This window comes from Nannochloropsis gaditana (assembly GCF_000240725.1).
Source record: "Nannochloropsis gaditana CCMP526 unplaced genomic scaffold scaffold073, whole genome shotgun sequence".
NCBI classification, from domain to species: domain Eukaryota; class Eustigmatophyceae; order Eustigmatales; family Monodopsidaceae; genus Microchloropsis; species Microchloropsis gaditana.
The window spans coordinates 19,964-42,847 of NW_005803880.1; the positions used below are offsets into that span (position 1 = coordinate 19,964).

The window sequence follows — 22,884 nt, forward strand, 5'->3', positions numbered from 1 at the left end:
CAATCGCATTGGTAGTAGGAAGTTGAATTCCTTCAGCCGCGCCAACGCTGTCGTATTTTTGTGCCTGTAACGTGCGGCAGAAAGGAAGGTTGAGATTGGAAGAAAGGGGGAAGAGTAATGAGTGAGCTCACAACACGTGGATAAATTGTATGGTTCAGCTTTTCTTCAAGATAATATTATCCTTGCCAGTGTAATTACCTTGCCGCGCCTACGAAGAATCAGGTAGAAGACCCATATGCTGTTTGAAATGGACATGTGAGCAGTGTTGGGAAGATATCTTTTTCGTCGTGCAAAAAGCAAGACATATGAAAGGGCACAAGTGGAGAAAGGATTTCAAGATCCAATCAAATCGTGGCTCAAGAAACTATTGTGTTTTTTTTAAAAAAATGTAGAGAACAAGGAAAGTTAAAATGTAAGATTTTCGCACATACCCGAACTTCAAGATGACCCAGAAGCAAAAAATGATAACAATGTTGTCAAAATCTTCTCCTCCAGCATCGGTTCCTTCGTTTGAACCGTAATTGGCGAGCTCGTACCCGGTAAAGGTCACGAAGAACGCCCACAGGTTGATAGCACGCCCGAACCACCGGTGTACCCACTTTGTTTTGTCCTGCAGCCGAAAAGGGAATAAATTTTCATGTCGGTTGATAAAAAGTGGATGAATGGGACGAAAGACATTCGATGATTCCTCGTGGGCTTGAAACTTACATCCGGATACGCCACTCGAAAGAGGATGTGCACGAACAGGGCAACTATCATCGAGAATCCGTAAATGACGTGCCTCTCCTTGGAGCCCATCGCCTCTTTGAACTCTTCGGCGCTCAAAATTATGATCATTCCAACAAGGCCTAGGATGAAGGCCAGCGTGTTCAGACCTCTGTGGGCGTTCCAAAGTCTGGATCCATGCTCGATGACTTTAAAGTAGTTGGTCCGCATATTTGTCTGACAGAGAGTGTTAAAAGCAAAAAAATCACAATGAGAGTAGGAGGGATAAGAGCACGAGCACGTAGACCGACAGGTGGCAGAAGGAGGAAATGCCTGGTACTAGGAGACCGCGGGATAGAACGAGCCCATGGTCGCCTTGGCTCGAAGCCTGTGCTGAACAAAGCCTATCTTCACTTTATCCTTCCTTCGCAACCTAGTCATGTCTAAATGTTTATTCCGCCACTTCCCCCCCATACCCGCTTCGCTTTCTGCTGCACCACGGAACTCTCGACCCACCTTGTTGGATGCCCACCATGCTATCGCCTCAGCTAGTTGTGTCATGAAGAGGAACGCGACAATCATAATGATACCGTGTGCACCAACAGCAGCTTCTCCCATCCTCACAAGATTTCTTTGTCTTCGTGGTCTGTGCGAGATATGGCATGCGTGTTCTGTTAGTGTGCTCAAGAAATCATACAAAAGCACCTACAATTGACTCATGGTTGCATTCGAACCAAAGACTTATTTTTTTATGTAACTTGCACATTTGCACAATGACAAGAATTAATTTAAATCACTCGGGAAGGCAGAATACTTTTTGGGAGTGTTTCGATTTTGAATGACGACGATGGTGTGCTTCGCATGCCTAGGGTGAGGTCATGCACGTTAAAGACTCTGAAACAAGTCGGATATTTTCCGTATCAGTATGCTTATCACAAATTCATTCATAATGCTTACTAAGACTCATGCCCGAATTGTTTGAGCCTCAAGGAGTCACCTGTGTAGCTACAGAACGCATGCCTCGGTGTCGAAATGAAGGCCACGACCAGCAAACATTGAGGTATTATGTTGGTGTCCCAGAATTTTGCGCAATGATGATGCTCTTCAGCAAGAGAAGTGACAGGCTATATTCAAAATGACTTCTCACTTGTCCAATTTTGGCAAGGCCATGGTTGCACCCGACCGTCGGGGTGGTCGCACTTGATGCACTGCGGTGGTTCGCATAATTTGAAATTTTCGGCGAGCAGCTGCGTCTCCTCAACGGTTCGCAACGGTCTCGAGGCTACGTTCCACTCACCTGATATCTAATCACTTTGTATAGTCTTACAATAGATATGGCCCGACGTCGGCATGGACTCGAGCACCCGCTTGGTACATTACAAATGCTGGCATGGGGAGCCTTTCTGTTCACAGCAGCAAGCTTCTTATTGATCATGCCTTCCCGCTTCAATCCGTATTCGTTCGCATTACCTTCTATCCTAGGATTTTGTTTGCTGTTGACCCTGATTGCAGGTATCTATACCACACTTATTGACCCATGCGATGAGGCTCTTTTACGTATGGCGCCATGTGATAAGGAAAGTCATGACGTACTCGATCGAAGTGTTGATCAACAGCAACAAGAGCAGCAGCAAGAGAGAGTGTACTGCTACATTTGCCAAGCAAGCGTTGGCAGAGGAACGGCGCATTGTAGACAGTGCAACAAGTGTATAGCAGGCTTTGATCAACATTGTGCATGGCTTAACACGTGTATCGGGCAGCGAAACTATCTTCCTTTTATCTGCACGCTGTGGTGTGCCTTCTCGGTGACAATCCTTCAGGCCAGCATGAGCTTTGTTATTCTTGTACAATGGATGGCTTACGGATCAAATGCCCGTATATTTTCATCTATCACGCTTCCCGTGAAAGTTTACATTTTTTTAACTGTGATTGTAGGAACCTCATCTTCTATCATAAGCTTCTTGCTTGGGCAGATGCTCCTATTCCACCTGTTCTTATCTATTCACGAGATGACGAGCTATCAGTACGTAATCCTTCAGAGCCAACGGGAGCGGAGCCACGAAGAGAGAGAAGCGGCAAATCGCGAACTCGTGAAAATGATGAAAACAAAGCATTCTACGGACGCGGTCGTAAGTGCATCCTCGTCACTACCACCATCAGAGTCTTCTTCACCTACAGAGCCTCCATGTACAGCATCGTCTCTGTCCTCGCGTTGGCGATTCCCTAAAGAAATTGTCCTGTCACGGCTACCACCGGCATTACCCTCGCCACGAGGCCTCAGCTTCTTGTCCAAGAGGGACGTGGCCCCGTCCAGTCTGCCGGGAGACGTGTTTTTGGCGGCGGACGAGGAAGATGACGAGGGGATGAGAGACGATGACGCGGTTGTCATCCACTTTTGAACATTAAATCGAAATACGACTAAACGCAATGTAAAAAGCCCATTGGAGCGCGCAGGAACTTGCCAGAAATTTACTTATTCTATCAGTCGTCGAGTCCTGAGACAGGAGGCCGCTCAAGAAGCAGCCAATTTCTTGTCTTCCTCAGCCACATCTTTAGAAAGGATCTCATAACACTCACCCAAAATTTTGTGTTGACTCGGCGACGTCCCATCAACATCGTATCCCAATTTATTGAGATAAAAGGCGAGGGCTGCACCGTTGCTTTTGAAAACCGTAAGCTTTATTTTTCTCATTTTCAATTTTACCGCCATGCTTTCTACAACGCTCATCATGCGAGCACCTAATCCTCGCCGTTGCACGCTTGGAGCCAGCTGAATCTCGTATACGTACAAAACTGCTGTTGGAATCTCTTCGTCTCTATCCAGAACATAGCGGATGTGCACGAAACCCACCGGCGTGCCCTCACCCTGCGCCTCGCCGTCTCCTGGAGAAGTCTGGACGGCAATAAGGTACCGAGACTCTTGCGAAAAAATCTCGCTTCTTTTTTCCGCCTCTCGGTAGCCCCAATTGCTCTCATACTGCTCTTTCATGTTAGATTTAAAAAGAGAGAATAAGGGCTCCTTCCATGAGGGAGGTAAAGTTGACCGCGTGTGGTAGACGATCTGTACGGCAGGTCCATGCTGATCGCATCCCTGGCGGTGGTGCAGATTTGGCGCTTCTTGGTCGCTGCTGGACATGGGCTGATGAACCGTATTTGTAGGCCCATTTGAGGTGTCGTTTTCCAAAGGTACCTCGCTCAAGGTGTCGAATACTCCAAGGTTTTCCATGCCTGATGGGAGGAGTGCCACTGCCTTCGCGGTCAATTCCGCCTGTGCAGCCATAGCCAGCTTTCCCGTCTTGCGCTCTTTGGCACGAGCTTTCTTGCCCGCACCCATGCTGCCGTGAGTTGATTACATGTATCCGATGAGTCGAGCCGGAGTATTTTGAAAACTTGCTGCGGCGGGAAAGGAGCAAGAAGGAAGTTGCCGGCATCGCTCAAATGTCGCGTGTAACGCCTCGGCGAGAAGCTCCCTGGGAGACGGTGGTGTTAAATCGTATTCCGATTGTTCTATGCTTGAGTGCGGGATGTGTAACAAAGTAAACTTCATTCCGCAGTACAGGCGGTGGGCACCTCTTGGTGTGCTTTAAGACGTAGGGCTCTAGAAACAGCAGAGTAAACGAGGGCTCGAGAAACAAGCAGGAAAAGAAAAACTCTACGAAGCCCGAACTGCGTAGTACACTTTTAGCGTTTCTGCACTGACAAAAATCAACTCGGGTCCCCTTTTCATAATCAGTATTGTGTAGCATCATGAAGCGTGCAGCTCGGGCCTCCCTGCTTTTCAAGGTTCCTGAAGCGCGAGGGAAGTTGTCAAGTGTTCCAGGATGTTGACAGCCTATTAGCGATGGACGACGTGACAGCAATGAAAGTTCCGAAAATATGTTTCTATGTCTTTCCGGCTCCTTTGCACTCTTTCCCGGGGAAAACTTACATGCACTGATCACGCGCCCTTTGAAAATGTCGCCCTCAGCTGTCTCAGTGTGATCAGTCCCGTCGCCTCTTTCGTGATGAGACCATCTCGTCGACATTTTAATAGATTTGTTTCCACGATTCACAGAAAAGTTGTGTGAAGAAAGAGTACGTTTGTCATTAAATGTGCCTTGTCCTCAAGATTCTGGCGTTGTAGACAAATGTTTGATGGCTGGCCTCACCCGGAGGCGGGCCGTTCCACTGCAAATAGTTTCTGACTAGTTGTGCGCAACATCTGGCATATGAAGCTGGTAAAGAAAAAGCAACATGCTTTTCTGATGGAATAAGCGCTAAGCGTGCGACACATGTTTGCGAAGTATGAATGGACCTCATATAAATGTGACCGGCTGGGCAGTATTCGCCAGAGACTGCTTTTTTACTTGTGGGCGCAAGAGGCGATCTTCTTTCTGCCCCGCTTACAATATATCTACCAGTAGCTCATTTTTATAAACAAAAAAATGCAATTGACGGCAGAAATGGCAGTAGGGGTAACAACACCTGTCGCTTTGACACCCGAGGAAGATGTGACGAGCATCGCTCATGAGGTAAAAATCGAAAATGAGCACCATTAGCTACAGTCGCCATTTGCATGTCTGACGACATTTTTTCTTTTACAGGTAATCGAAGGAGTTATAGGCGCCTACTCGTCGTACGACACAGCTGATGCGGGGGACTGGTCTGATCGGATAGGCGCAAATACGGTTGAAGCTCTGACAGCCCACTTCGAAAGGGGAAAAGAAAGACGTTATCGCTTTACAGGTTCGTTGAATGGGACGAGATCGTGGCTTGGTTGTGAATCTGAAGAGGACGCACACTGATGCCATCGACTAATCGAAAACTTGGATGCATTCGCGTTTCTGAAACATGCAGTGACTGTGACTCTCGTGCAGCACGGTGAAGGCATCAGTGCCTGTAGTGCTGCGGCATGGAATCCAGAAACAGATTTTGTCGTCAGAGTTTCCTGGCAAAATCAGGCCATAACCTGCCTGGTGGTGGTTTTCGCCCTGGCCTGGTGAAGAATATACACATAGATTTATGCAGTCCAAGTTACACAATGCTGTCTTACTTTCCATGCGGGGGGTGTTATCCTGAATACGTTTCAAATAATATGCACACTTCTTGCACAGAAACATTTTTAATTAAGGGCTTTTTAAAGCGACGAGACTATGTCAGGACTTGGAGGGAGAAACCTCGTCTGATGATCAGACACACATGTAAAACCCTCTGGAGTTCCAAGTATGTACTAGTCAAGGGTAGGGCGATCAAAAATTGATCAGTACGCTGGATAGGACATCATCTTCTGTAGGAAATGAGAAACGCTGAGGGGAAAAAAAACTCCGCTCTTTCCTCCATCGGCCGGAACGGAACGTATCCACGTTGTGGACCCAGAGAGAATCCCAACATGGCACGTCAAAAGATCACATTTTTCTATCACGACAACCCCTCGACATTCTTAAATCGGAAATTGCCAGCTTTTGCCTGGACCGTGGAGGTATTCTTCCGTATGGGCCGTGCGTCATCATCGCCGCGGGCGAGGCCCTCCGCCGCTTTTTCCTCAACGCAGCGCGGCTCAAGTTCCTCTGATGAAACTCTAACCTGCGAACCATATGCGTCCGCAACAGCACAAAATTTCCAACGCCAGTGCAGGTGCATTTTCGGAAAGTCGATGCAAGTGCGCTAAAACCCCAAGTGTGCCGCTCCTAGCTTGCTGGCTACAGTCGTCGCCCACGGCAACGTGCCATATCCTTTCGCCAAGCATAGAAAAGAGGGCCCCAAGCACACGGCTACCGCAGCATAAGCATTAGGTTACGATTGGAAAACTAAATATAAGCGGCTGAGACTTCGGAAAAGGGTTGGCTCGTGGATTTCTAGGACGCAACAGAGGGACAAGTGGAAAATCGAAGAGGACCGTATGAAACATCGAGTAAAAGACTGCCACACAAACGTGCTGCAGTTGCTGGAGAATCGTCGTCGGCATGGAGAGACAGGGGCAACACAGGTGAGATGAAGATTGAGGCTGGAATCAGTCGCCGTGCTACTCGCCCGATAGCTTTGTATCCTTATGTAGATCTCTCGCCTTCGCTTATACTGCGTAAGCACCTTACCCTGCACCTTCTCCATCCCGTGCTTCCCATGCACCCTACAGCGAGCCCTCGAAAGCTGGGCCGAGAGATATAGTCTTGTCCATGCACAAGCGCACTATATTTCCTTACCCCGATCGACGAAATCCACCATTGCTACTTGTTTCTCTCCGGATGGCAACATGCTCGCCTCCACTCACGGGGATCACAGCGTCAAACTCGTCTGCTACCATACCCGCCGCGTCCTTCGCGTCCTTGTCGGACACCCACGTACCCCCTGGACTGTTAAGTTTCACCCCCGGAGCCCACGCCTACTAGCGTCTGGCTGCATCGGGGGCCAGGTCAGGATATGGGACGCGGAGTCGGGCCACTGCCTACACCGAGCCGCCCTCGACCTTCCCATCATCTCCCTCTCCTTCCACCCGAGCACGGCCGGCACACAGATCCTCGCGATCGCCACCTTCCACAGCATTTGGCTTTGGCCCTATCAAACCTGCGCACGGCCCTACAACGAGTGGCAAACCGAGCGCCTCCTCCGGTGCGTCTGCTTCCCCCCACCCCAGGGCCGGCACATCCTGGTCGGCCTTAGCAACGACACCAGGACCGCACCAACAATGATGCAGCGACATTCGGAGGACAACGAGAGCGGAGGGGAGCGGGATCGCGGAGCAGGCACCACCCCCGCGGGCTCTCCCAAGACCTTCCACCTCTTTTGCTGGGACTTCGACGCGGAGAAAGCCATGGTGCCGCGTGCCCGCCGAACCCCCATGGCCCCCATGCGAGGGCGGCCGGGCAGAGGAGATGAGGAGGTGGGAGAGGGCAGCGCCCCCCCCGTTGTCATGCGGCACTTGTACTCCTCGCCGTTGGGGCGACCACGCCCCCTTTTGGAGAAGGCCGTCCTGTACAACGACGGGGGCATGGACGTTTCTGCCTGCGGGCGATTCTTGGTCACTTGTGCCCAATTTCAGCGCCACGATCTGATTCTGGGATCGGACAGCAGTGAGGCGTGGGGAGGGAGGGAAAGGGCTCAGGAATGCGGGGGCTCGGACGGCGATGCGTGGCGAGGCCGCTTCGAGAGGGACGACAGGCGCGGCGACGGCGACGGGCTTGCGTTGGGCCCAGGGGACGTTTTCTCCCTCCCGCATCTGGTGAAGCTTTCCCTCCTTCCGTTCCTGCGGGATGAGGGGGATGAGGAGAATGGGGACGTCGAAAGGGTGAGGAGCACGCGCGTGCACAGGGGGCGGCGGGAGCAGGAGGCGGAGGCCGGGGGACCGGCCGCCGGAGTAAATGAAGACACCAGTGAGGCTGTCCCCACTTGGTACGATGCTCCCATTGCAGCGGTGGAGGAGACGGACCGGAAATGGGACAGAAAGGAGGCGCGGGAGCGCGAGGCGGAAGCTGTGTCGACGGTAGGATACCGTTATCAAGGACAGAGACAGGGGTACCTGGCCCCCATCCTCGCAGCCCGACCCTTGCGGGGCGTCTCATTGGGCGAGATCACTTCCGTCAAACTCTCGCCTTCTGGGTCCCTGGTCATGCTCGGGTACGGGGGCGCGCGGGCGGTGCCCGGGTCGCGGGGGGCCGGGGGGGGTCACACTATGGTCGAGGTGTACGAGACGGAGCGGATGGGCAGGGTGCGGTCCGTGAGGTCTGGCGAGGACGAGGACGTGAATATCGCACGCTTTCACCCCATCCCCGCCCATGGCTTTGTGTACGGCACCAAGCAAGGAGGGCTCTGCGTCTTCGCGACGCCGAGAGGATCGGGCCCGCCGCACACGGACGAGGGGTGATTGTGGGAGGGCGTGAAGGACAATTGCGGGGGATGTAGGCACATCACTGTACGTAATATAGAACCAGAGCAGCGAACTCAGCGACTCATTGCAATTACAATATTTACCTGTTATTGTCGTTTTATTTTTACAAGTGCTCGCCTCTGCTTTTCTTCGATTCACATAAATTGCACGCATCACGATAACATTGGCAACAGAATCTCAAACCCCACCGTCATTTTCATTCAGGATCAGCCTCGAGCGCCTCAGGTGAAAGACTTGAAGGTTGCAATTGCTCTTCCGCCGGTACAATCACGCTTGAAGCGCGTATCGCGGATTTTTCATTCGATGGCGACTCGAAGGGCATTGTCCTCCTTTCATGCCCCCCTCCTTCTCCGTCTCCTCCATCTCCCTCGCGTCTTTCTTTCTCCATCGACGTACCAGGACTTTTTGAGGCGGCAACTGGTGACTCGGGGGAAGCTACATGGTCCGCCGTCGCTCGAGCATCCTTCTCCAGCTCTAGCGTGCTGTTGACTATCGCCACCCATGCCTCCATCTTCTCTTGAGTCCTTGCCTTTAGCACCACCCGAGTCACTTCCCGCGCTTTGAAGACACTCACGAACCCAGTATTCTCCCGTGCCTCGGTCACGTCGAAGGCCTCCGCCCCCTCCTCTGGCCGGTAGCGGGCGCTAGAGTAGGGCAGGGCTAGGAAATGGGAGGGGATCACGCGCTCCACGTCTTTCCCTTTCCTGAAGCGGCCGCGCCGATTTATGGGGCGGGGAACGAGCAATTTGAAAGCCTCCCGGGGGGACAGCACGGTCCCGGCGGTCACCTCGCTGGGCATGTCGAAGATATGCAAGAAGTTATCCAAGGTCAGCACCGCGAGGCAGGGGCGCCACCTTTTCATGAGTGGCAAAGACTCAACACCTGTGACGCGCCTGTGCTCAAGAACTTCCGCGCGTCGCACAAGAGGAGAATCTAAGGGAGCCATTAGGTTGCCAACAAAGGGTTCAGGCACCGCGGCCCCCGAGGCAGCATCATCATCGGCGGCTTTTACATTAACACCTCTTTGATCTTTGTCGCGGCCCTTGGCGCCGTTCTCTTTGCCACTTGAGTGATGTTGTTCCTTCTGCTCGGCTGCCTTGGCACAGGTCTTGATTTCCTCGCTCAATTCTTCCTCAACTTGATGCGGGTCTGTGCACGAGAGTGTACTGATGGCTAGGCTACACTCGGCCGCGGCTTGCGGAAGTTGTGCCCAAAACGATCCTTGATTCTGCATGAATCTTAAGACCAAGGCGTTCAGTTGACTGCGACGATTAACCTCCAGCGTCTTCATGCGCCGGAATAGGTCATGGAGGTGGTGCTGCGTTTCTTGCCAGATTGTCTTCTGTAGCTCCACCGCGACACGATACTGCATATCCAGCAACCACAAATCTGGTGTGCCCTGTTGCTGCTGATGTGGTGATGTGGTAGTGCTATTTTTGGAGTAGGAAGTGAGGTTTCCAGCGCCTTTCATGTACTCCGCAAACGCCGCCACAATGTGGGATTCCGCAGCATTGACATTCTCTAGAGCGAGACAGCCCTCCTCCAGAACTTCGTCCGATGTGCGTTTGAAGGAGTTGACCAAGTTTCTGAGCTTCCCATCTACCAGCTCCCTTCTTGTGTCTCGCACATAGTCCGAGTATTTGGTCACGAGGGTATCCGTCGAGGCCATCATGGTGTCCATGGCAGGGAGGGTGCCTTCGCTTGACTTGTTACAATCTTTCGTCGTTGTTGACGTCGCACAAGCAGTCTTACTCGTGACAGCGCCGGCGCCGACAGAGGATTTGGAAGGTTTAGAAGAGATAGACGCTTTTGCAACACCAGAACCAGGCGGCGGACATTTTTTAGTCCCCGTGCGCCAGCCACCAGTACCCGTAAGATCCATGTAAGGCAGCTCAGCCAAATGCTCGCAATACTTTTCTTCCATATCAATACGCTTGGTAAAAAAAGCCAACACTCGCTCATTTTCTACGGAAGATTTTGCCAGTGTTGACTTGAAGGCCTCCCAATGTGTTGCATTCACACGTATTTGTGGGGTGAATAGCAGGAGCCGCTGCCGCTCAAATCGCTCGATTTTCGAGACAGTTGAGTGTTTCATTTCCTGAGTCCCTGTTTGAGGTACGTTATGTACATGATCAAGGACGTGTATGATTTTCGCTAATCGATGACAGATGTGTAATAGGTTCTATCAGGAAAAGGGAAGGGGAACCTTACCGTTCAGTGCGCACTCTATTGTCGACATACTGTTTTAACGGGAACACTCCAACCCAGAAGAGGGTGACTGTGATATGTTTGTTTCATATTAACATTCTTCTTTGTAATAATGGTGCAGCTTCAACGGCTCGGAGGTAAAGGACAAGCGGTGTGCATGCGGCACCCCCGCGTAACGCCTACTTGAGAATCCGTTCGCTCGCGTTAACGGCTGGAAACCAGGGATTCGGACATGTCACTGGGTCCGTAAGACCAGTGAGTCCGAGAGTAAACGAGCTAGTGGACGAGCTTTCGAAACTGGAAAAATGCACGCGCACACTCGTCACACGATTCGTGTCAATCTTCAATGCTCTTAAGAAGTCACGAGTGCTGCGGCTTCAGCAAACAGGAGGGCAGCAAATGACGACATGGACATGGCGTGAAAAATCAGCAAAATGAAGGAAAGAGTGAACAAATAACTATGTATGAACGACAAGGCGCTTTTGTATAGCACGCTCTACTTTCCTCCATCATGAAATTCTAGCCTCCTCCTTTATGTGCATTATAACTGATTGCTTCATCCTCATTACTTTACAATCTACGTTCTTTCGAGTTTTAACACTGCTTTTTGACATGCCTCACGTTCGATAGTCATATTGTGCAGTACTGCTTCACACAGTCCTGCAACATGCTGCTCCACCTTTCTACTTTTACACTTTCTAAAGAGAGCTATTATCAGGAAAATACAAGCCTCTCCAAGCTAACGTCCCCTTTTTAGTAGGACGTGCAATGAGGCTTTCTTCTTGGGCGTTTCGATTACCACGCACAGTACTCCCCTTTTAATGTCGGGCCTTCTGGGTAAGAAACGTTTCCAATGGCCTCCTCAGTGCTTGGAACGCAATACTTTACGGAGATGGCCTTTTCCGCGTCGGGACCTTTGATTTTTACAGCCAGTTTTTTGCTCAGCATGAAAGATATGCTTTCTATTGTCACCTGTGTGTAAGAAATACAATTACATGCGATGAACTAAGTTTGAAAATGAGAAGATGTGCGCCACCCGTAGAGAGGACCGAATCTTACTTCTCCTCTTCTAACCCCCTTCCCAGGTCACTTACCATCGGGTTGATGCCCAAGGACGTTGGGAACACGCTTGCATCCATAACGTAGAGCTTCTCAACCTCCCAAGTTTCCCCCGTCACTTGCACTGGCCCTGCCTCCTCTGTCGATCCCATTCGGCAAGAGCACATTTGGTGCGCCGAAAATAATGCCGTGTTGCCAACTGGCGTGCCCATCTTCCGCACATATTTTAAATACTCACTCATCCCTTTGCCGCCCCTCGTAGTTCCCGAAGCCTCATCTCGGTGCGGTCGGTAGGTGCGCATGCTTTCATTCACAGGCAATGCTAGTGCCGCTCCTTGCGCGATCATCATTTTTAGCATCACCCCTACAGAATACTGGAGATTCGCTTGGTCCTTCTTGGTCAACAGATAGTGCACCTGGGGTTCCCCATCATTGTCGATCACCACTCGATTCGCAGCACAGGACTCGTCCCGACTGATCACAATGGAGACGGCATAGTGCCCTTTCAGAGCCACCCACATGCGGTAGTTGAATGCTGTCCCGTAAGGTGCGATCACTCCTGCCAGACCCGCGTGGCTAGGGGGGGTCTCAATCGCGCCTCCCCACCCATCCTTCATCTCACCCCCCATGAAATCCGAAACATAGGTTCCCATGCCCACCCCTAAGTGCGTGTCTGAGGTCTCTGAGGGGAAAAGCCCGGCAACACCGGATACGGGGTGCAACGCAAGGTGCCGTCCAATCTTATGGTGCTTCAAGCCAGAGCGCAGGAGCACCGCGGGGGAGTGGAGCGACCCTGCTGAAAGGATAACGGCGTGATCAGCCCATACGATCAATTGATATCGCGAAGAGGTCGAAGGGCCAGGGCGATGGCCAGAGGGAGGCCTCCCCTCGCCGTCACTTTCTCTCCCCTCCGCCAACCGCCTTTCCTCGTGCACCGTAGCAATGACACCGACGGCATCGTTGTCGTCATTTCTAAGCACCTTGTCGACGTGGGCGCGAGCCACCAGTTTAAAATTGCCCGTATTTTCTGCGTCCTCCAAAAAGGTCCGGAGCGTCGACTGCTTCGCGCCGTAGGGACAGCCCCGCTCGCACCCGCTGCAGTCTTGGCAGCCTCGCACGTTGCGAGGGACAGGAAGGCACCTGGCACCCACCGCCTTCGCGCCTTGCCAGAGGCGTTCATTGTTCTGATTCACGACCAGGGAGGGCACGGAAGCTACCTCCGGGTTCCGGTGCGAGTGTCGAGTGTTCAGGTTTAGGCGGCGGGCCACCGCGTCCAAAGCCTGGTCGTACTCGGCGCCTCCAAAGCATGTCAGGCCATGCTTGTCCACCCACTCTCGTCGCACGTGCTCGGGGGTCCGAAAGGAAGCGCACCAATTCAGAGTGGTGCCGCCGCCGACACAGGAACCGGCCAATATAGAGACACTCAACTCTTGCGCGCCCATCCACCCCGACCGCTCGCAAAGGGCCCTTTCAGAGTCCAACTCCCCGAATCCTGCGAAGTCTTCCTCGGAGTAATACCCTCCTTTCTCCAGCACAACCACTTTCAAGCCTGCGGCGGTCAGGACGCCGGCAGCGGTCCCTCCACCGGCGCCCGACCCCACAATGACAACGTCACAACTTAGTTCGCGGACGTCTGTACCGCCTCCCACACAGGAAGGTGGAATGGAATCTCTCCGCAGTGGATGGAGCTGTGGTTTGCGGAGTGGCTTCCCGCCCATCACGCTCCGTACCCTGTCGCGTGTCCGGTCTTGATATCCCAAGGCTGTCCAGGAAGGGTTGGTCGGAGTACCGCCTGGTGTGCTCGGTGGAGTATCTCGTGCTGCAAAGTAGATACGACCCGCCATTGCCTTTATCAAAATAGCGAGGCCTCGAATTGGCTCGATGATGCTCGTAAGAAGGCGCCCGAAGACCGCCTCCCGCTGACGAAAGGGCATGCTAGAAAAGCCGGTGCCCCATCCATACCAGGTCCCGCCAGTCAAAAAAAAGAGACCCAACGGCATCTCAAGAGCATACAAAACCATGCGTACGATTTTTCGTGCATCAGGACGGAGGTCTTCCTCGACGATGTCCCCCACCCGTGCGGGTACATCCGCATCCAGGGCTCCACGAGTGTAGTAGCTCATGTCCGTGCTCAGCCTCTCAAACAGGTCATCGGAGCCCACCAATTCCATCAAATACGCTCGTATGGCTTTTGGTACGTCCTCGGCCTCAAAGGCCGGTAAAACAGTATCGCACAATGCGCAGAGCGTTCGGAACTCGGTGGCTGTAATATACTTCAGCCTCCCACGTGGTAAGGTAGGCCACTTGCCGACACGTTCCTGAACACGGCAATCAGGCACACACGGCCAGTCATCCTTTAAACCAGGCCGCCGACACAGGAAATGGTAGACAACCCTGGACAGCAACACAAGTAAGGCAACGGCAACGATGATCACGAAGAAGGCCATGCGCTATGCCGCGTTGAAATGCTTCGTGTTCCTAGTGAAATCCCCTTAGACGAAGCGATGGAAGTGAAGATTTAGCGACGCATTTCGTTGCGCAAAGATAAGTTACGCGCTATAAGCTCGATTCGCTGCGCTCGAAACACTTCGTGTACCGTTCACACAAAATGCAGAGCACGAAAGCCATGCCATCGAAGACAGTAGATGTGACAAGCCAGTGGCTTCTGGCTCACCTGTCGCTCGTCTCACGCGCAGCGGCATCCGGGTACCCTAGCTTTTCATGTTACAGGGAGGTAGATTTTGTGCAAATTCCACCGTATCATCCATTACGACAGAGTCAATTCCCCGCATGGCCGCTTTTCCTCTGCACCAGCTTTTCTCTACAGACGCATTTTATGCAAGCATGAGACGAATGGGACAAACTCACGAATTGGGTGTTGGGAAGTATAGAGGGTCCACAGGATATCTCGATGGCTAGAACGTTGCGAACTTTTAACATCGCACGCTTTACCATCTATTCTCTTCCAAAACATTGTGCTTATGATGAATAAACGATTACAAATTTCAACAAATGCAAAAACGATCGAAGTCTTGAAAAGTTTCACGTAACCTTGAACTGACTCGCTTTGCAACTCTTGTGGTTTTAGATAAGTCACATGCGTCTGTGGGAGCGGATCCCAGCGCCTGGTCCACAATTACGTTTTCTACGATTATCTTTTATTGAAGCATTTCGAAGACAGATCAAGCGTTGCAATAACTTTCCTTTGTGAGAAGGTAATACAAGATGCAATAAACTATTTCCGACGCTGTCATGTCTACTTACGGCTTTTTACACCCATATGTACACTCATCGATCCAGGCATTGCCCTGGCCTGGGTCATGAATATAGTCTAAGGGCTAGGGACATCAATGTGTACAGTGTGTCCGTCCGGAAGTACGACTTCATCCGCATAGCGTCGAGTGTCCCGGGTATCTAGCGTGGGGGTCAGAGGATCTTTTTTCCCGTCCTCTGGGCTTGATCTTCCCCCGCCGCGGGAGACTCGCGATGCCCCCCCTCCGGGACGAGCATTAATAACGACCGGACTATCGTCTGTTCTCCCTCTCCCTTTCTTGCCGACCGGCTTCTTTTTGCTCCCTTTCTTTGTTGTAGCCTTTCCCTTCTTCTTGGGTCTTTTGGGGCCCACGTCTGCGTCGTCCCCAGGTACATCATCGTCTCCCATATCGTCGTCACTCATATCAGCCTCATCACCCAAGTCATCATCAAGATTGTCGTCAAAACTGAACTTCTTCTTTTTCTTCTTTTTGGGGGTGTCGTCATCCTCAGGCACTCCCGGAGCCTCGTCAAGCGTATCGTGGATGTCCTCTATGACATTATCTTCTTCGACATCTGCGGCACCCCATGCTAAATGTCGTCGTAGCCGACTGATTGTTCTTGTCAAGATAGGTTCCTCAAGGGTAGTGGCCGCGGCAGCCACATCTCTTCCAGAGACGTTCCGCAACTTTTGACTAGAGAAATGAAAATATGTGCCCGTAGCCGCTGCTACAAGTACAATTAAGGTCAGACTTACACCAATTGTCCAGTTTCTACCCTTCCTTGAGGGTAAGGACGCTGAAGGGTCAAACTGTGCTTTTGCCATGGAAAATGGAGAGCCTAAGGGGGAAGTAGCCGGTAGACAAGAAAGGTTGGATACTTAGGAAAAGACAGGGTCATTTTTCATATAATTACAAAGCAAATAAGATGTCAGGTTACAATATAATTCATTTTTTAGCCAAAAAGGATGGCCGCCCTTTTGCCATATCCTTTTCGCCGCGATCCCTCCGACCGGAACAAAAAGAAACAGCTAGCTCCTCTGGAGCCTGAGTTTTGCGACACGCACGGCACTCGAAATACTCCATTCACCGTGTAAGCAGTTTTTCAGAAAAGTATACATACCTGGTCGCTTTCAACTCCACTTTTAAAGCACCAAATAGCACAAGACAATACGTAAGCACGTGCTGCTGCGTCAATCCGCACGGAAAGTGCAGATTCAGAAGGCGTCTGCCCTTTCATGGCGACACCGGATTTTCAAAGTTTCAAACTTAAAAAATGATTGGCGTTGGTACTCCTCAATCAAAGCACAAACTTCTTTTATTCCACAGTACATTCAGTATTTTTATCTATGCACTTTTATATAAGTTATCATTTTTGTTTCACATGCTCCGCAACAAGTGATTTCAGTCTAAATTAACATGCCTTGGTCAAGGCCTGCTGCCGCAATGGCTTTCCTATGGCTCTCTTGCACCTCGGGATCTCGCACAGAGCGCAGTCTAGTTTGTCTTACACGAGGTGGCGCGGGAGAATCATGATAATCATGGAATATAATACCGCTAGTTGCATCATGATACTCAACTTTTGATCTATCGGGCTCATTTGACCTTCCTTCATCTGTCCTCTCTTGTATCTCCTCTAGCTTTCTGTAGATGTTCATGTTGGTCAAATCTTTCCGAGACACGATTCCCACGACTTCGTTATTTTGATCCACCACAGTTATGTGACTAAGGCCCATTGTACGAAACAAATTGAATCCGCGTTCTAGTGAGAACGTGGGGGCAATGCGATAGCTTGACTGATCAATGTACGGCGCCAGAGTGACAAATCGGCGATGATACTCCGCGGCCTGTAGTCTCCCCAACATGACCTTCCGCTCACCCTCAGTCTTAGCCAATAGTGTAACTGGCATCTTATCGTCCAAGTTGACTAGCTCCGCTATACCGAGCGCTTCCATATGCAAATTAGTAACTCCCTCCTCGCCCTCTCCCATGGAAAAGGAGGGCGATTTCGAGACAACTACAGGGTTGTCCTCCTCCAGAAACAAGGACTCTTTTGCCAGGATGGAAAAAACGTGACTCCGCAGTATGATACCTTTAAAGACCTCGTTCCCGTTCTCCGTCACTTCCACCACAGGTAAGGCACGATGATTGCAGGATGCGAGAATGTGTGCCATGAGGGCTACGGAGCCGATCTCCGGTATGGTCACTACGTCTCGGCCCATTACGTCCTCCACGGTATACAGGTCCAGGCATTCTTCGACATGTGGCTCATCAGATAAGAACGGAAAGCACTTGAGGTCGATCAATTTGTGATATAAGGAGTCAATCAACAGGTCCGCGGTCCACTTTCCCACCATGACCGCCGTCATAATGGGGAGTAAGAAGTGCGTCTCATCGGTCAGTTCGATCATCACCACCGCCAAGGTGAACGTCAGTCTCGTTAGTCCTCCAAAAAATGCTGCCGCTCCAATCAATGCGAACCCGCCGGGGTCCACCCATGTCAATTCTTCCCCCTCGTGAATCCCCACGATGTCCGTCACCCCCAGCCCCGCGATGCGACCTAGCACCGACCCGATTAAAAGCGCAGGAACCATGGAACCCAAGGCTGGAGCCATTCCCATCGTATAGCAGCAAAGGGAGAAGTAGACGACGAAAAGTGTGATAAGTGAGCCGTAGTCGAACATGTAGTGGGTATTTCGGCTCAACAGGTGCTCGATAGTCCTGTCGCCAGTGGTGAAAAACAGCGTAGCTGCAGGGTTGTACATACCCTCCGCCTGACAGGTATATTGCATCAGGCCCTCCTCCGGCACATCACTGCTCGCATAGCGCGGCGTGCATCCTGGGAGACTTGGGTCCTTTTTGCAGCGCGTGGGCATACACTCGAACAAGTAGGGGATGAGAACCGCCAAGGTGGTGGTCAGGAAGGCAACCACAGCAGGCTCCGCTATTCTGGCCCAGGGCCTGGGAACAATGTTTCGATTTCGCCATTTGCAGATATTTAGGTTCGCCCACGTGAAGAGGGCAGCAAAGAGCCCTCCCATTATGCCCACCCCGACGGTGGGCAGGAACATTGTCAGCTGGGAGTTGATGGCTTGGTCGATATTGAAGGCGGCGCGCGAGAATGATCCGAGGGAGCCTGTGCGATAAAGAGACGTAAACGCCTGCGTGGTGAAGGATGCCACGCCACAACAAAAGAATATTTGCCAGGCCAGCTTGTGTGTCCAGAATGAGGAGATTTCCTCCAGAACAAAAAGAAGGCCTCCCACGGGCGCAGTGAAGGCAGAGGCCACGCCAGCAGCGGCCCCCGCACTGATAAAATTTCTCCGGTCATACATATTACGAAGGCGCTTAAAAAGGATGAAGTCCGGTATTTTGCTGTATTTTCCTGAGAAGCTGACACCTTGGCTGAGAATCTTACCAATGGCGCTGCCCATGTGGATCATGGGTCCTGGGGGTAGGAGGGACATCACATGAAGATGATGGAATATGTTTGGAAGAATATATCAGTATAGAGAGTAAAAAGACATGGAATTCTAATTGACAGCGGCTTTCAGACACCAGACGCCAAAAAAGCTCTATCACATGCTCCCTATTCGCCAGGAATACACTCTGCTCCCAGGTCGATCATGCGTCATGACTCTCCTCGATCACCCCCACATCAGCACGAACCTTCTTGTCCGCCATACAACCCTGCTGATACAGCGAATACACAAGAAAAAAATTTGACGACAAGGGCTTTCGATCCGAAGATCTTGCGGATCGATATTCCGTTCAAATAAGCCATGATGTCAGGAATACCGGATCCCGCCGCCGCTGGCTCCCCGTATACTACAACTACTGCAGATGCCAGTGCCAGAGACATTGACATTGCTATGGCCAAGAACCACATAAGTCCAAAAGCCTCTTTTTTCAGCAGGATTGTGATGTGGTGGAATTTAGACTCCACAATTTTTTCAATGACGAGTTTAAGGGTAGACCCAAGCATGCCGACAAAAAAGCCAATTAACCCCATCATTACCCAGTGGTCCCATTCCCGCTTGATCCAGTTGTCTTCAAGCCATTTTTGGAACACACGTGTGTGTAAGGGCAGATATGTGATTGATGAAAAGGCCTAGTGGGGAAAAAGAATAGAAGCGAGCGTTATTTTTCAATATGACGGTCTAAGTTTCGGACACAGACTTTAGACCCCACTGACACAGCACCAGATCAGACTTGTCATTTTTGCCTCGTATAATGTGTACTCTCATTTTTAAAAGTTGGTGTGTCCGTCACAAAACCAACTGACGCACTGACCTGGACCTTCTCCCATTCCTCTTCCGAGTAGTGGTGAGCTTTGTGAGAATTTTCGAAGCTGATGCTAGGGGCAGACAATGGTATCATGCGCCGGACAATACCACCAACGTGAGCAGGAGGATCGTTATGATTTTCACCATCCTCTGAAGGTGACGGCGATCGCTCCCGCAAGGCCCTGGTAAAAGAGTATACAGAGGAAAGAGGAGTAAGACAGGTTATATTCGTTTATCCGCAGGCCATCGGACTCTATATGCTTCCTTGTTACCTTATATCTGACATCACCTTGGCCTTCACATTCTTGGTGGCTTTTGTACCCTTTGCCATGTGGTGCAGGCCGCTTCTTGTGACGAACGCGTACGCCGACAGGAGGAGTACAAGGGGAGTTGGAGGGGAATTCGAGTCGATCTTCAAGCGATGATCTTTTCTATGGTAGATGTCAGTACAAATAAATGCCTGTCGTGAATGTCAGCACGCCCGGCCCGCGGATAGGGGCTGGAGTGCGGTAGAGGGGCCTTATAAGTTTGGGCAAATGCACGTCCATTTGCCGGCCGTTAGTAGCCGTTACACTAACTACTAGTGTTGGCCCAGACATGCGAGAACCACGCCCCGAGCATGTTCTACACTCCTCTTAAAGCCTTTTATGGTAGGAGAGACTTTTAATGGTGGTGTGTGAAAGAGACGCAATCGCGGAGTTTATCTTCTTTTGTGATTGGACTTTAAGTGAATGATGGATGTTTCTCGATGTGTAGACGGAATAGTGCACTCCGGGTAGGTGCCAGGCCGAGCCGAGCCGCAATACTACACGGCGGGATACACCCAGGGGGTGTATAGACTTTTTCTCACGAAGAACGTGTTGTCATATTTTTACCTATTTGGTATTTCTCTGTACCTTTCTTCTCCCGGTGGGTACCGTCAACCTATAAGGACCTATACCTATAGCTACGGGACGGGTGGCACGAAAGGGTGGGACTCCTGCCAAAAGGTCTTTGTGACTTGGATCTGTTCGCAACACGCGCGCACCGTGTCTCGTGCGTAAGCACAGAGTATGTGCCGCGTGCAAACATCTTCAGAGGTATTCACGTCGGCAAAGGACGTTGACTTGCTCTCATTGGCAAGCCAGACGTTATTTGTTACGATGTGTTTATCCTCAAGTGTTCACTGGTATATAGCCTGCAATGGATCAACAAAGGACTAGCAGTCAAGAATCAAGAGGAACGCGTCTCTTGATTGCATCCAGTGCTGCTTTTAGGGCCTACCTCCCCTACAATCTATTCCTTAGGGGCACTCCAAGTCTGCTTATTGAGTTGTAGGGCAAGACTGTGGCAGACGTGAAAGATAGATACCTCAGTGCAAAACGTCATCAATTTGGACACTTGTTTAGTAGGCATCTATCTGCTTCAACACGATCCCTATCCGGTCCACGACGCTTTCCAGAGCGTTGTGTGCGCGCGCTCGGGTAGGGAGGGAGGGGGGGAGGGAGGGGAGGGAGGGGAGGGAGGGAAGGGAGGGGAGGGGGGGAGGGAGAGGAGGGAGGATGGGACTAGGTGGTATCTGGTATCTACATCAAATGAGAAATAAACATTGTGACGCTGGCCGAACATTTTTTAAGGATTTTCTTCAATAAAAGCACTACTCTGATACTGCTATGGAAATGAGAATAAAATTGCCTGCACAAATTGGGGAGGTATTTTCAGTCCCAACACTGGAGCTACAAGACTAAACCATTGTATCAAGTAGTCTAAGCCCCTCTGGCAGGCGTCCACTCCTTCCTCGTCCCTGCCGGTCCTAAATTCTATTTCATTTTGGCCCGAGCATATCATACGAGACATTCTCGCGGGCGTCCCACAAGGATGCAAAAAAAAAAAGGGGAGTCCCAAAAGTGGGTGCTCATCTTGCGACAAAATTGTCCACCTGCCTACCTCGTTTTCTTGGTCAGTGTCTTCCGTGGCAATGCCGCAAAAGCGCGCCAATTCATCTCTAATGAAGGGGGCCCCATCGGCTCGGGTGACTCGCAACCAGAGTGTCGGAGTCCTGTAGGCCTCATCGTACAAAACGTGCAAATCCCAGTCCGTCATGACGGCAATGCGTGCACGATCAGGTGTGGGGGAAGATGGCTGCATTGGAGGAAGAGAGGCGTCATCGCGGTAATCCTGGCCTGTCACATCTTCCTCGAAATCTGCCTCCGTGCTTCGTCTTTCCTCGGCATTGTAAGACGAGCGCCTGTCAGCGCAATTCTCACCCTCGAGCTTTTCGTTCCCAAAGTCCCCCTTCCCGGCGATCGGGGGATATGTGCGCGTGAAGCTTAAGGATACGAACGGCATTCTATTGAGCTTGTCGGGAGGCGCCTCCCGCATTTCCCACTCCCATCGCCATCCATCAGGTCCCTCATCTCCCTTATGCGCCTCCCACGCGGCCCGGACAAGCGGTGAGCTCCAGGCGACTATTCCTTCTCGGAAGATTTCGGCAGCAATAGTCATTCCACTGCGAAGCAAAAATCTTCAGATCTCACTACATCGGAGGCGATGGCCTGAGAGCGTAAAATTGTATCGAGGTTACGACCCTTTCCAGTGGCTGGACACGCGCCTGTGGTGCAAGGGGGAAGTAACGCTTAGAGTGAGAAGGACAACAAAGAATGGTGCAGGAATTGTGGCTGGCATAAAGGGAGCTCTTGTACAGTCAGTCGGCAAATCATTTTTTTCATCACATTTCACGGGAGGGCGGCCTCCTGGGCCTGCATGACCCCAAACTCGAGGCAAACAACCCGCACGGCACACGGGCCTCAAGCGACAGGCGCGCCTGCGGAATTTATTCGTCTCTCGCCACTCGTCCAAAGCATTCCCTTCCGATCCAACCACCACTTCAAGCCTCTTCTTTCCCATTCCCGTTCTCTAGACCCACTGCGCCAGCCTCGTCCTTCCCCCTCCATCTCACGAAAGCGCGCCTTGGCCTCCACGATGCTCGCGTCTGCCTTACAGAAAGCAAAGCGGGCATGGTTCTTCGCCAAATGTTTGTGCTCCTCCTTGTAAAAAGGCAGAGGGGGGTATAGCGGCCACGCCTGCTTCCAGAGTCAGATAGCGGCAGAAGGCCCAATCTCTGGACATGGGATTGGGGGAGGCCGGCGTGCTCTCGCCAAGATAGCGCGGGGGGACCTGGATGTTGCTCGTGTCCGCGATGATGAAAAAGCCACCTTCGGGGACGATGGGCTCGAGACCTGCTGTTCTAAGCGCGTCGACTAATAGCGTACTGTAGTAGGGGAGGGAAAGGAGGGGGGGAACGTCAAGGAAACGTACAGGATGGCCGGAATCTGCCTGTCTCCTGCCTTTGCGCAATGCGCGGACTGGAAGCAGCAATCCCCGCACCGCAGACCCTCCCTTTTCCCTTCCCCGCACCCACAACCCCCCTATCTTTCTCGTCCCATCGCCCCCGCCCCGTCACGCTTTCCCCTACTTACCGTTTTCGCATGTATTCGTCCCGCAGCCAGGCGTAGTAAGAGGGAAATTCCATGTA

The 22,884-nt window shown here is 51.6% G+C and overlaps 4 protein-coding genes across 4 annotated transcripts; 1 reads left to right on the plus strand and 3 right to left on the minus strand.

Moving 5' to 3' along the window:
* Positions 1 to 2,094: 2,094 nt before the first annotated feature.
* On the plus strand, positions 2,095 to 3,030 carry NGA_2025510 (putative palmitoyltransferase zdhhc11-like protein; the record flags this gene model as incomplete). Its single annotated transcript, XM_005855923.1, has 1 exon — positions 2,095 to 3,030. A coding segment is annotated over one exon (936 nt), but the record flags the coding sequence as incomplete, so codon positions are not given.
* Positions 3,031 to 12,428: 9,398 nt separating this feature from the next.
* Positions 12,429 to 13,369, minus strand: NGA_2130500 (glucose-methanol-choline oxidoreductase; the record flags this gene model as incomplete). Its single annotated transcript, XM_005855928.1, has 1 exon — positions 12,429 to 13,369. A coding segment is annotated over one exon (941 nt), but the record flags the coding sequence as incomplete, so codon positions are not given.
* A 3,861-nt stretch (positions 13,370 to 17,230) lies between these two features.
* NGA_2126200 (chloride channel protein) lies at positions 17,231 to 17,481 on the minus strand (the record flags this gene model as incomplete). Its single annotated transcript, XM_005855927.1, has 1 exon — positions 17,231 to 17,481. A coding segment is annotated over one exon (251 nt), but the record flags the coding sequence as incomplete, so codon positions are not given.
* A 654-nt stretch (positions 17,482 to 18,135) lies between these two features.
* NGA_2050200 (chloride channel protein) lies at positions 18,136 to 18,482 on the minus strand (the record flags this gene model as incomplete). Its single annotated transcript, XM_005855924.1, has 1 exon — positions 18,136 to 18,482. A coding segment is annotated over one exon (347 nt), but the record flags the coding sequence as incomplete, so codon positions are not given.
* Between the last annotated feature and the right edge of the window lie 4,402 nt (positions 18,483 to 22,884).